The following is a 15452-nucleotide window of genomic DNA, read 5'->3' on the forward strand; positions in this document are numbered from 1 at the left end:
TTATGTGGTGATAGTGAGTCACTGTAACATTGTGAGACTACAAAAAATAAAATGACCAGACAACAATCAAATGCATCACATCATAACCGACCAATCAGGTTATTTTCTCAGTTTTAGATTCATAAATGTATCTATATTTAAAGCCTGAGTGTTTTTTTATTTATTTTGAATTTAATAATTGGTTTTATTTTATTTAAAAAAAATAATTGTTCATATTGACAAACCTTTTATTTTGCACAGATTCCTTTGTAGGTTTATACATGAGATGTTTACTGTATGTACGGGAACCAAAAATAAACATGGGGCGTGAAAGTATCTTGTACTTTGAGAACTATTTGAGCTACTTTTTACTTGTGCTTCAGTATTTTATGTATGACTTACTTGTACAATTTCAATAAAGTAAAAATACTTCTACTTGAGTAAGAGATATCAGCACTTTTTATACCTCTTTGTGAGTTTATCTAAAATCAATTTAAATTGGATAAACATTGCTCCTCGTGTCCAATATTTAGGCCTTTAATTTAGATTAATCGAGATGAATTAATTACAAAGTCTCTAATTATTTAGATATTTTTTATCTATATTTATAAATATATGTGTGTGGGGGGTTATTTTACATGACTAAATATTATTAAATATATTTTACAAACACTCAAAGTTACTCTAGCAACACACACACACACACACACACACACACACACACACACACACACACACACACACACACACACACACACACACACACACACAACACACACACACACACCATGTGACCCTTGGATCAATCACATTTTTGTGGCTTTGATGAAAGTTTCTTCTCTTCCTCTGTTCTGAGGTTTGTACTTTGTTTTTGTATTAATTTATTTCAAAATATCTTTGAGCAAAACACAGATTTACAAATTCCTGGTTCTCAAAATGTTTTCTGTTTCTCTAAATATAAATATTTAATATCTAAAAACATCCAAACCAACCTGGTAAAATTATCTGTGAACTCCATAAAATGTAGGATGAAATAAAAAATGAGGATTTATGGGATTGAATAAATCATTAAATCCAGCCTAAGTCTGAACCTGAGAACACGGAACATGTTCCACACAGATCAAGCTCTTCCTGTTTCCTACGCAGCGTTGGACTGTAATTTACAAGATGAGTGAAGAGCTCGTGTCATCGCATGTGACCATCAGTAACCTGTGAATAATACATGTTGGTACGTTGTCACATGTCAACCAGCGTCCTTCTTTCCTTCCTTCCTCCCTCCCTCCCTCCCTCCCTACCTACCTACTGCTACTACTACCACTATTACTACTATTTTAATAATTGTTAACTACGTATGTGTAAGACATAGAACTGTAACATGTTCACCATGGTTTGCGTTTAATTTCATTGTGAATTTATTTACAGTTTTTCAATGTTAGGGGCCAAATACAGAGCAGTTTGAGCCAACAACATCCAAGCAATAAATGACAGATCAGTCACAACAGGATCTTCACTTTAAATGTCTTTGATTTTGTGATAAATTGTTATTTGTTTCAGGAAAATGTTCTGTAATAATTGTGAGCCTGTGCGATCATTTACACAGTGTTTTCTCTGTCATTTTCATTTTCTCCTGCTGACTGAATTTGATGCTCCAAAGGGCTGGATTTGAGTCTGACACTGTGTTTCTCAAATGGGGGTACGCGTACCCCTAGGGGAAATATAGAGGGTACTTAAGAGAGAGAAAGAGGAAAATTAACAAATGAAAACATAAAAAATATGACGTGTTGTAATGTTTATTCTTAGTTAAAAAGCCATATAATAATTGCAATATCTTTTTTTATTTGTTGCAAGAACAAAGCATTCATAGCGGTTGTAAAAGCGTTAAATTTATCAGATGTTGAATGTTGACATAATCTACGTTTTGGACTGTCACCAAGTCAGTTAAATCACAAATACAGAGTTGAGAGAGAGAAAGGGAAAATTGGACAAAAACGTTAAAAATATGGGATTTTGTCATTTGTGTTAGTTTTAGTTAAAAATGACAATCCTAATATTGATGATGACCAGAAATGGTAAAAACTATAGAAATATCTTCATTCAGGAGTCACTAAATACTGTTTCATTCCAATTATTTACAAAGTTAGATTCTTTAAAATGTGTGTTATCAATTATTCATTCCATCATTATGATCTATAGATGTTTTTTCATAGAATTCTAATTAAAGGGGGTACTTATGCCTAGAAACTGTTCTAGAATATTCATGTCGATTACAATAACAAAGTCAAATATTTGAACTCAATTACAATTACATCAGATTTTTTGATTACATTTAGAATTATAATGACTTATATTCCTGGTCGTCACACAGGTGAGCTGCCTGGACAGACGGGGCCACGGCTTTGCACTTCACTGCCAGCAGAGGGCACCATTGCACGTTAAGGAGCCTGTTTTCACACGGGGTCAAAGGTCATGAAGGATTACTGGGGAGGTAGACTGTTTCATGATGCTGCAGAGAACGTTGAGCTGGAGGTTAGAGGAAACGTTCCACAGATAAATCATGACCTGTTTACAAAGTGAAATAAACTCTCAGGGATTCATGGAGCAGTAAATTGTGTTGTTGATGGTCCTTGTTTGAACTCTCAGTGCTGTAAAAACCTGCTGTCGACCCCTCAGATCCAGATCTGGATGGATTCACGGTGCAGAGTGCAGCGGACACCATCAATGTGCCACATACTGTATCTCTGTGGGTGTGGTCATGATTTAGTATGACTAGTGTGCCCACTGTGCATACTTCAAAATGTCCCCATATAGCAGGGGTAGGCAACTTCTATCACAGTGGGCCAAAAAAATAAGTTTGTTTGATTGGAGGGTCACATGATCAACATTCATGTCAGCATTAGAATAATGAGTGATCTGAGCATTAACACAGGAAAGAACAAATAGTTTTTTATAGTAATATCGTGTGTTTTTCTGTCATTCTGTTTATGTTTGTTGTTGTCCTGCTTGTTGTGAATCATTTTGTGCATTTTTGTACTCCTTTTGTGTGTTTTTTTTCCTGTAAAATATATGTTTTTTGGAGTCATTGTGTATTTGTGCTGCCATTTTGCATTTTTTGGAGTATTTTTTGTGTATTTCTGTTGTCGTTTTGCTTGTTTACTGTCTTTTGGCGTACTTTTTTTGTTATTTTGTGAAATTTTGAGTGATTTTATGTTTTACTGTTGTCGTTTTGTTCATTTTTGTACTAGGTTTGTGTGTTTTTGGATCTGTGTTTTTTTCTTGTCTTTTACTGTATTTTCTTGCAATGTTGTAATTCTTTTCATTTTTTTTATGTTTTCTTGCTCTTGTTTTACTTATTTTTATGTCATTTTGTACAATTCCTTTGGGGGGCTGCATAAAATTAGACCAAGGCCCCCGGGCCGCCAGTTGCCTATCTGCCATAGTATACATCTGGGCCGGGATGGAACAGTGATTTTAGAAGTGTGGGTATTCTCAGGGTAGGGCAACCGTCAACTTTATATTATTCAATTAATTTACTAAAAACATAAATAAAGCTGTTATTAAGTCAACATGTGGGTCCTAATTTTAAAAGGGGACTTTGAAACTTTTTTTTGCTATTTTGCAATTTCTTCTGTCCCATTTTTACCCCTTTTTTTTCACATTTTAGCTTCCCTTTGCCAATAAATATCCCTTTTTCCTCATTTTTGTTTATTTTGCCTAATTTTCTTCCACATTTTTGCCCTTTTTCACTATTGTTTGCCACATATTGATAATCTATCCTGCATTTTGCCATTACATACCACCTGTTTCCTCTTTTTTGTCAATTTTTTTTTTTTTTGCCACTGCTTTTGGTCCATTTTAGTCACTTTTCACTCTTTTCTTGCTACGTTTTTGCCAGTTTTGGAAAATAAATTTTTGCCACCTGTTACTAATTATTTGTCACTTTACTGTTAACTCTTTGTTTACCTTCTTGGAATGAACGGCTACTTCGTCATTCAATCAGTTTCACTAAACCAGTACGTGTTCAACAATGAATCCCTCTGTAAAAAGTGAGGGGGAGTCATTTTATGTTTTATGAAAGTGCGGGTGTCTCATCCTCCACTAGTGAGACGCACTACATCCTGGTATTTCTCACATACTCAATCTTTTCATACTATCTAATGTGAGTACACTACATACTCATTTAGCTTATTATGAGTAGTACGTTAGTATTTATAACATGGCCATGGACTTACATAGTTGTTTGAAATGATAAATCCCCCAGTGTGACAGTAAAACATACTCACAAGTTATAAATCAACTATAATAAATATTAAAGCACATGTAAAATGATGAAATTGCTCCTCAAAAGTTTGTTTTAATCTGCACTGTAAGCACACTCTTATTGACCTTTTCAGAAAATTTTGGTGCAATGCATTGTGGGATGTGGAGTCCTGAAAAACAGTGGTTCTCAAACCTTTTTGGTTCACGTTCCCCCTTTTTCTTACTTCTGAATCCAGGCCCCCCTTTGTCCGACGACAATAAAAACATCTATAGATCATAATGACGGAATGAATGAGCTCAGATATTTGTACTTTTTACTGCATTTTAGTTTAACTAGATTTATATTTCACAAAGTGAAGTTTTTTTTTTAAAGAACAATAATTTGAAAAATTCTAAAATCTATATTGGGTCTCGACCCCAAGGTTGAAAAACAGTGACTTAGTGGCTCCTGAATGAATACTGGCATTGCGTCCCCCTAGTGACAGATGCATAGAAGTGTTTTTACTTCATTCTTACTGTGATTTCTTGTGTTTTTCCCAAAAAAAACTCTGATAAAGTGACTTTCCAACACATGTCTGGTGTTTTCACTGAAAGTTGAAGCAAAACAATGGAGGATGTTTATTTTGGCGCTTTGATGGAAAATGATATGTCTCTGAGTGAAGTGATATGACAGGGAATACTGCTAGTAAGCTTTATTTGAAAGATAACATCAGGGTTTAAGTTTGTTTTTGTGAAAGTAAATTGTGGAGAAAAATGTAAGTTTGTTGTTCTCACCTCCACTTGATTTTGTATTTTGCTGCACATTTCCCAGGCTTTGCATCCTCTCTCTTTGTGTCAGCGACCAGCTGTTTGCCTTGGCACGCACATCAAAGCTCCCGACAGGAAGGAGCACGCTCAACAGCAAACATCTGGTCCATCTTGGAAACTTCACGTGAATCATTTTCCTAATTTGTTGCATATACTTGGTTCTGGTCAGGCCTGTCATTGGTCCTGACTGCAGGGCTCTTACAGTGTAGGACAGTAGAGAATGGAGGCTTTTATGCTCAATAAGCCACTTCAGGCCCTGATGGAGTGATTGTTGCCTCTCAGTTTGCTGTGAGATGAGCTCTTTTGTTGTGTGTGGAAAGCACAGCGCTGCCGAGTGTAGCTGATGAATATTTCAGTGTGAACACCTTGTTTGTGCTGCTGGAGTCAGGGGTCAGCGCGGGCACACACACGGCCCACGTCTTCTTCTGTTCTCACACAATCACTACACGCTACACCGCCTCTCTTCATTCTTTGCTACTAATAGTTACGTTTTATTTTTTTCTGTCATATAAAAACTTTAGATTTTCAACAAAATGTGAGACTTGAGCTGTGTTAGAAATGTCACCCTAACGTACTACACACGAATATCACAACAAAATATAGAAAAATGATGATCCATTGTTCTATGAATCTGTGATAACCACAATTATTTACAACAGAAATAGGTTCAACGTTGCAAAACAGACAGAAAAAGTTGTAAAAAGGGTTCAAAGTGTCAATATTGGAACGATTAGTAGGAACAATTAGATTAAACTGGCAAAAAATGAGCAGTAATGTGGTTAAATTGGCAAAAACAAGCACGAAATATGGTGACAATAATGGGTCAACATATGTGACATTAGGTGGAAAAGTGATAGAATAGGTTTATAAGTGCTGAATATGTTTTGAAAGTGGAAAAAAGTGCGTAAAAAGCATTGAAATGTGATGAGAAATGGCAGAAATGTAGCAAAAATACATTAAAAGGAGCAAAAATATGGTAAGAAAAGTGACGAAAATAGGCTAAAATATGACAAATTTCGTGTAGTTGCAGAAAAATTGTAAAAATAAGCAAAAATGGGCTCAAATTGTAAAAAAAAAAATGTCCAGTTTCTTGAAGGCATCTGGCCACCCTCTACCAGCGTCTCACGACCCCAAATTGAGTCCTGACCCCAAGGTTGAGAATTTCTGCTACACACTACAAACTCAGAGTATATACAGTCAACTATATACTATAAATATGATTAGGATGATAAGCGTTCCCACTAAAGTATACTTGCAACTTTCCCAAGATGCATTTGGAACCTACAGCGTTAAAAACCTTGTTCACATACAAGTCTAGTTTGAATAAAATGCAGTATAAAAATCACTGAGCTGGCTTATGACTTTGTCACTAATCCTGGCAACAACAAACATTATCTAAAGCTAATTCTGGAAAGAAAAAAAAAAAATGTCTCTTCAGACGCCAAAATATGTGATATTAAAATGGCGTCACACCCCAAAAAAGTTGGGAACCACTGATGTAATGTCACATACAATGTAGCCCTACAGTGAAATTTGTCTCTGAATTTTACCAATCCTGTTGAGGAACAACATGTAATAATAATTATTATTACAATTATAGTAATTATAATTATAAAAAAAGAATGATAATCTGTAACCATGGGTGGTCGGCTAATGTGTAATTTGTGGCAATGCTTGGAGGCTCCTGACTGTTGATTTATATCCTCCTTTCCAATTTTCATTTTTGTGTTCATGTACCCCCATATAACATTTGTGTACCCATGGTGGTACCCGTACCTCACTTTGGGAACCTGGGCTGGACACTACAAACTCACTGAGTATATACTGTCTAGTATATACTATAGTATGATTAGGATGATGAGCGTTCCCACTGAAGTATACTTGCAACTTTCCCAAGATGCATTTGGAACCTACAGCGTCAAAACCTGAATCACACTGAGGTTAAATATCTCTGTTGATTCTCCACCTTTACTTTGAAAGTTCTGAAAACATTTGAAGTGAGAAAGTGACCAAGTAGAATATCTACATGTGCTCATTTCATCCATAAAACTCACGTAGACACATTTTGGGGAATCAATATTGTCCCCCATTTACTACTGACAAGACTTCCTGTTAACTTCAAAACAAGAGCCCTATTTACAAAAGCGTTAAACAACAAGAAAAGATTTATTTTTTATTTTTTTTAAAGAGGATGTTTGATTTTTTTAGCTTGAAGCTGGTTCCAGGACCATTTTACATTGCACTTGCAATGCATCATGGGACGATTGAGTGTGACAAGTTTGCAAATCGTGTATACTTAAAAAATGTCCCCATATAGTATACATATGGTATTTCTCACTTTCTAACTTTGACGTCAAACTTAGCGTACGTCAGTAGTAGAAGACCAGGATCATTAATGTCGACCCAAGTTGAGTTCAGTCTGTCTGCTGCAAAGAACCAGCGTTCTTGTCAGAACTGGTTAAAGGCTTGGTTTCATTATCCAGATTTTTTGCTCGTCTTCTCTTCTTCACGAGTTGGAACTGTCGCCCCCTGCGGTCACAGATTTTTTCAGGTCATGGATTTCAGTAAACAGAGGAGGTTTACATCCACTTTTCTAACGTTCACTGATTTTTAGAGCAACCCAAAGCAGCACAAGTTGTCATTTTGACTGAAAAAACTGCAAAATGATCCTGAATGCTTTAGAACTCAATGACTAAAAGAGGAGATTCGCGTTATCAATGATGTTTTTTCAACATGGCGGCCCACAGGCTCTCAAACGGTAAAGTGTTTTTAAAAGTTCATAAAACAAATATGCGTTTTGTAGGCATAGACCTTCTAATGAAGACATGTCAAAGGTTTTAGGCCACATTTGTAAAAACAGTGGAGGATCCCTTTAAGATGACTATAATAATAGTAAACTTCCTGTATAACAGTGGATATTATTCAGATGAATGAATAAATGTGGTTATCACAGATTCATAGAACAATAGACCATCATGTCTGTGTTCAACCACCTTCAGCTAGTGAGGGCCCCTGCTCTCTGGAACCTTTACTTTGGGGGCCGCGGGCTGAAAAGGTTGAAAACCACTGCGTTAGTACACATTCATATAGCCATAAATTTGATTATACCGTTACTAATAATCGGCAAAATAATTTATTTCAGTGTTTCGGTTTTGGGCCAAGTTTTTTCCTTTTCGGTTTTTGGCTCTTTTAATTGCTCGTGACCCACTTTTGGTTCCCAACCCACTAAATATGAACATTTGCTTCAGGAACAGTTCTCAAATGTTGACAAAAGGGAAAATAATAGTGGAGAAAAAATGAACTCAATAAATGAACTCAATAAATGTTTGTTTGCTTGTTTGTTTTTTAGGAGAGAGAAACACAAGCTCATCAGGTGATCTGAGGGAGCTTGTTGTTTATTTACCGTACACTTTGGCTGCTTCCTGTGGCACAGACAACACATGTGATGAACACATGGTAACCAAAGCAGTCGCTGCCCAAAGCAGCCATGAATAAGTCAGGAGAGAAGAGCAGCTCTCATATATGAAGAGGAGCATGATAGGAAGCAGCCGGCCGTATCTCTCCAGCTTTATTCCTTCAGAGCTAATCCTCCCTATCGACAACGGCCAGCTAATTAGCACCGGAGCCGCCGCCGCCGCCGACGACTCAGGCTGAGAGCCTATCAGTTACTGCTCTCCAGCGGCTCAGGTAGAGGGCCCGGGCCTCGACACGTTACGGGATCCCATGAGCTTAAGTTTCAGCATTTTCACTGTTCTGATGCCTGGAAGCAGCAACTGTATCGTGAGGAGCAGGAGAGCACCATGTCAGTGGCATCACACACACTTTACATCCTGAGGAATCCAGCTAAATATGTTCAACTGAAGGCTGAAACCAGTGGTTCTCAACCTTTTCAGCCCACGACGCCCAAAATAAAGGTTCCAGAGAGCGGGGACCCCCACTGTAGCTGAAGGTGGTTGAACACAGACATGAACATTGAAGAACAGTCATGTGGAGACAGGACCATCTATAAGGGGGAATAAAGGGGAGAAATTTTTGGGGTCCATCCATAAAGTCAGTAAAATGATGGTTTATTGTTCTATGAATCTGTGATAACCACATTTATTTATTCATCTGAATAATATCCACTGTTATCCAGGAACGTTTATTATTATTATAATTATCTTATAGATGGAAATCCTTGATTTAATGACAAATAAAATGGGTTAAAAGTGACCAAAAATGGTGGAAAATGTGGTAAAATTTTAAAAACCATAGAAATCAGTTAAAATGTGCAAAATAGAGGGGCCAAAAACAAACAGAAAAAGTGGTAATATATATATATATATATATATGTATATATTGGAACAATTAGTTTAAACTGGCAAATAATAGGCTTGACAAATAGTGAATGTGGTTAAACTGGCAAAAATAATCATTAAAAGTGGTGGAAAGGGTTTTTAAGTACCTTGAAAGTAGAAAAGATGTACAGAAATGTCATTGAAATGTGATGGAGAAGTGGCAGAAATAGGAGTATTGTAGCAAGGAGCAAAAATATTGAAAGAAAAAAGTGATGAAAATAGGTTAAAACAGTGGGAAAAAGGTTTCAAAGTGTCAATATTGGCTTAAAAGTGGCAGAAATGGGGTTAGGGGGTGTCGGGGGATTGTTATTTGAGAAGTAGGCAAATTGGCAAAAATAAGCATGAAATATGGTGAAAAGAGGTTAAAAGTGACAATAATGGGTCAACATATGTGACATTAGGTAGAAAAGTGGTGGAAATGGTTAATTAGTGCTGATGTGCAGAAAAGGTATTGAAATGTGAAGGTATTGAAAAAGTGATGAAAATTCTAACAAGTTTTGTGTAGTTGCAAAAGAGGGTAAAAATAAGCAAAAATGGGCTTAAATTGTTCAAAAAACTTTTCTTAGTTTCATGAAGGCATCTGGCGACCTCCTCCCAGTGTCTCACGACCCCAAGGTTGAGAACCCCTGCCTTAATTACATCTGTGCAACAAGATGCTGCGTTCCATTGGTGTCAGAGTGAAGAGAATCTCATTTCCTGCAGCCGCGGCCTGAACTGAGTTTGACCGATGAGGGAGATGGACACACATATTTTTGGCTGCTGTTGCACGTTTGAGCTCATGATGATGACGAGGTCATCACTGTTCAGCGCCGTCACCATCTTCTCTCATCGCAGGAACAGCTGCACGCAAATAAACAGTGCACGGTGAGCTCCAGGTCACGTTAGCAGATAACAGCAAAGACACTGTTTCTAAGAGACGAGGTATTTTTAGACCTTGTTCCCATATGTTGGACTTTCTGAGGACACTCGTTCTCCACATATTTCCTCTGCCATGAGATCAAAAGCTGCTGCTGCAGGAATGTTTCTTATTAGCACACTGTAAGGCATCAACTCACAGTGATTAAATACACTACACTGTAATATTCACTTTATTATCAGTATTAGATGCATAGCTTTGATTATGGGCATTATTTCACAGCAAGGAACATTATCTCAGGGAACGTTTTACATTAGAATGAATAAAATGTAAATGGATCAATCATGGCATTATCTGTGTATGATGGAGTGGGAGCAGTAAGTCAAAAACTCTTAAATGTCTTCATGAACGCTTTAATGGAACACAAAAGCCTCTTAGAAATAAAAAAGTTACTGTTTTATGGAACAAACTTTTTAAAGTGATCCTCCACTCTTTATACAAGTTTGGCCTTAAATCTTTGAAATGTATTTATTAGAAGATCGATGTCTAACAAACACATTATTATGTACCATAGTCATTTAATTCCAACTCTGTTGTTTTGTATTTGACAATGAAGCAGAGAAGAAGAGCTCTCCCAAGGGACCTTTATTCTCACTTAAACAGTGTGTGGCTGATGCTCTGATGGCTGAAGTTAGACAGTAAATCACAGCCTGTTGTAGACACACAAACCCTGAGAAAATAAGTTCTTTGTGGTGGGAGTCCTTCAGAGGTCACCAACATGGTACCCGTGGGCCTCAGGTAGCCCGCATGGACCATGCGAGGGGACCTCAAGAGCTCTAGTCACCAATGAGCTCCGTCTAAAATCTGATTTACTTTCAAGGATTCGCTCACAAAGATGAATGCATACATTTAGTTAGTACTTAGTAAAGTGATAACTTTAAAATGTTTATTTTCACTGAAACATCGTGACAATTGTTTTATGGTGTATGTTCTGTGGCATGTTATATATAATATGATATATACAAAATATTATTTTTAAAGACGCAAGGTGGATTTTCTAAAAAAAATTTATGAAAATAAACAATTGCATAAATTAGGAAAAATAAAGTGTTTGATGTTGAAACAACACAATTTCCTACCTTTTTATGTTTCTGCTAGCCTTCCTTATTATTTTACCCGCCAAAGTGAAAGTGTGAAAATGTAGTATTTAAGAAGTGCTTTTCTATCTAGTAGCTCTTTGCTCTATACAGTATCTAGGATGTCACTCACAGTTTCTTAAAGGTTGGTGACCTCTGAAGGGTTAGGGCTAACCCTAACCCTAACCCTAACCGTAACCCTAGCAACAGCGGCACAAGTTGTTATTTTGACTGAAAAAGCTTCTAAATGATCTAAAAATCAGGCTGAATGTTTCACTCCAATGAAAAAACAATGGGATGTTTACAGGCAGTGTGTGACATCATCAATCATGTGATTTCACGATGGAGGAACACAGGATCTAAAACTGTAAAGTAGTCACATTTTTAAAAGGCAATTAAATGAATATAGTGCATAATATTGTGTTTGTTAGACATAAATTTACTAATAAGAACATTTCAAAGATTTAAGGCCAAAAAAAAAAATTGGTTTATCTATGATTCTTTTGAAATTCATAAAAATCCCTAACGAGTATTTTACTATGTTCTACTGCTGGTGGTCATTCATATACATTAATGTATATAAGTCCCTCCTTCGTCCTATAGACAACTATACAAATGGAAACGATCGCAGAGTGCGCCCAGTCAATAGGCTTCCACTTCCTGTTTTTGAGACTGTCAATCAAAGTGAATGTAGAACTGTGCACGGAAACAAGGCCGCGCGTCACAACAGCAAACATGTAAATATGATTTTGGCTCTTACCTGACCCATAGACATATATCAATGCAGCCTTGGTATGTTACGCGATGCGCGTGCAGAAAAGTAGAGGCGTGGCTTCTGGTAGATTGCAGAGGCAGTGGGAGGAACTGGAGCTGTTTAGGGCGGGACATCGAGACGTCCTCTCAGAAACTCCAGATATCAGCTTTAAGGGAAACATGTTATAGAAATAAAAGCATGAAGTATATATCTGTGTGTTATGATCACTTAAAAATCCAAAAGCTACATTTAAAATAAAGTTTTTAAACAAGTTACAAACCACTGCGGTCTTTTAAAATTGACAAAACCACTTCTGGTTTATTAGCGACAGCATGAGGAGCAAACAGGAGCTGAAGGCAGTGCTAACATAACAGAAATATAGGGTCCATGGTGTTCTCACTTCTTCTCAGTAAAGGTCTGTGTCAGTTTTTCCTCGTATTTCATGTGGTGTGTAGTTGTTTGGAAGTTGTCATTTGGCCTTATTTGTTTTTCCTTTAGAAAATAATAAGAAATTTAAAAGTATCCATTTCAGCTTCTGATCCAAAAAATGATAAACGGCTAAATATAAGTACGGCAATAGGAAAAAAATGAACTCTTGAAATTCTGATCTCATTCACGCATCAATCAGGTTTGTGCTGCAGAGACTTGGCAGGCTTGTGAAAGAGCTCGTTCTCACAGTTTGGCAGAGTTTAGGAGGAAAAACACCAACTCAGCAGTTCCTCTGACAACCTGAGGCTCCATCACAGCTCAGCATGTCTTCAGTTGTCTTGGATCTATAGACCAATAGGATGGTAGATGGTCCACTACATCAGTGTTTTTCAACCTTTTTTGAGCCAAGGCACATTTTTTTCATTGAAAAAATCACGAGGCACACCACCAGCCAAACATGTTAAAAAATGATACTCTGTAGCCTATATTAACAATATAGCCATTCTCATCAAAGTGTCTTGAATAGGAATCAAATAAACACAAAGAATAAAGGACTTTATCATCATTTGTATTTCTTCTTTCAAATAAAAAGTGCACTTAACATGTCCACTTCAAAAATACAGCTTGAACATAACAAATGAAACAACAATGTGGTCTTAAAGGTAGTAGAAAACGTCAAAGTGTTTTGCAAACTCTAATTCTGTCCAAAAATTTTAATTACCAGGAATACAGAAATATCGTGCTTATTATGACAGAAGCAATAATATTTGGGAAAGATTTCACTGTTCTACACTGAGAATCCAAATGAAACATAACTCTCGCTGTATTGCCTCGAGCTCACCGTCTTTGCTTTCTTTCCTCCACTCATACTAGGGCCTTCTTCTGGGTCCGAATTTTGTCCAGGGCCCAGTTCGGAATTGGTATTTTTCCTCTTCAAAAACTTCTCCATCACTGTCACCGTAGTTTCGCTTACCCACAATGCTTTTACCGCCAGCTGTCACTTTCATGCCTCACAACGGACAATGCAATTCGCTACCTGCTGCCATCTAGTGTTATGGAAGAGTTTTACATGATTACGCTCTCAAGGTGGGTTCACACCAAACGCGACTGAAGTGACTGAAGCGATGCGATTACATTAAAAATCAATGTAAATGACGCAACGTCAATTTATCCCCCCTCAGCGACACGACTTGCATGATCAAAGTTGAAAAATTTTAACTTTTTAAGCGACGTGAAGCGATATCTCCCGTCCTCCACTGTCTGTAGAGCGGAGGCAGCAGCCCCTCCCTCCCGCTCCCGCTTCAGTGCTGACGGCTGCAGCGGAGGCTGTTCTACTTCCTCAAAGTATCAGGTTCAAAATTAAAGCGGTAAATTTCTTTAAAACCACAGTAACTACTGATCAAACACATTCTGAGTGAAGTCATCCTTTAATATCTCCGTTAAGTTGATCATTTAACCGTAGAAGCGGAGCAAGAAGGAAAAAAAAAAAGACGTCATCAACACTCTCTCTCTCTCTCTGTCTCTACCCTGTTACCGGGGCCACACGCACGCACGCACGCACACACACACACACACACACACACACACACACACACACACACACACACACACACACACACACACACACACACACACACACACACACACACACACACACACACACACACACACACACAGCTCCCTAGTGATCGCGTCGCTGGAGCGATGAGGTGATGGACTGACAAAAAAGCACCACTATGTGCAAACTACCGATCACCGATCAGGGACGATTTAAGGCAACGGCATCGCTTCCGTCGCGTTCGGTGTGCACGCACCTTTAGTCACTACTGCAGCACGGACACTCGACAATGGTATATTATTTGCAGATAATAATTAATATGTTTTCAAAATTTTTTTTTAGACCAATTAGGTGAAATTGGATAATTTCCCACGGCACACCTGACGATCTCTCGCGGCACACTAGTGTGCCGCGGCACAGTGGTTGAAAAACACTGCACTACATCACCAGAGCCAGTGTTTACATCTCAGGGAGTACACCATGTATCAAAGTTTGGAGCAAAAAGTGTTTTACATGAATAAAAATATTTTTTTTTGTAGGGTTGTGCCACTATCTTTAACTAGTAGAAGTATTTATCTGTTGATCATCATTAGAGATGTAAGGATTGATGGCCGGATTCACAAAGATCTGAACTAAAGGCTGGTAATCCAGTTGCTTCCCGAAATCCTTTAGTTACGCAGTTTCTTCACCTGCTGAGCAGAATTCACTAAGATTGCAGCAGTTATTAGTGCACAAGCAGAACTGGTGCAGACCGCCCTATTTAAATGACCTGGCCTGACATCAACACGACACAAGACTTTGACATGGAGAGAAAGACACAGACTGGAGCAGTGAAGCTACATCAATCCATGGTCATATACATCTCTGAGCACATAGACCATCTGCACCGGGGCGCACGTCCAGCTTTTTTTTCTCTCTCACACACACACGCACACACACATGCACACGCACACACACACACACACACACACACACAACTGGAGCATTTTTTCCATCTCCTGCTGTTTTCTGTCAACTGCCTGTGTTTGCACCTGTTTCTCAGTTGTACTATTTTACCGTACTAAAACAATCACCGCTAACAGTTCCAGATTTCATGAATGGCATTGCGTCCCCTGCATTAATTTATTTGCATTTCCTCCTCCCATATTTTTGCTCCCCCTGGGAGATCCTCTTACTATACATATTCACTCCTGATTCCCTGGGCTTTGTACTCATCATTAGCTCGTGGAGTGACGTTTTAATACCACTAAACCTTTTGTGAATCTGCACCCAAGGGTGCAAGACAAAATTGATTCAGCGATTTATAACAATATTTGATCACGCAATGATTGTATCGATC

The 15452-nt window shown here is 37.8% G+C and overlaps 1 protein-coding gene across 1 annotated transcript in view; it reads left to right on the top strand.

Annotated features, from left to right (window-relative positions):
• The window catches only part of LOC114462220 (espin-like protein), a 60397-nt gene that overhangs the window by 13771 nt on the left and 31174 nt on the right, over positions 1-15452 (top strand). The window contains 6 exon segments of the mRNA XM_074783800.1: positions 2362-2423; positions 2425-2505; positions 2620-2635; positions 2638-2670; positions 2673-2711; positions 9496-9515. Coding sequence (XP_074639901.1) covers positions 2362-2423; positions 2425-2505; positions 2620-2635; positions 2638-2670; positions 2673-2711; positions 9496-9515 — 251 coding nt within the window.

Source organism: Gouania willdenowi, chromosome 4 (assembly GCF_900634775.1).
Source record: "Gouania willdenowi chromosome 4, fGouWil2.1, whole genome shotgun sequence".
Lineage (NCBI taxonomy): Eukaryota > Metazoa > Chordata > Actinopteri > Blenniiformes > Gobiesocidae > Gouania > Gouania willdenowi.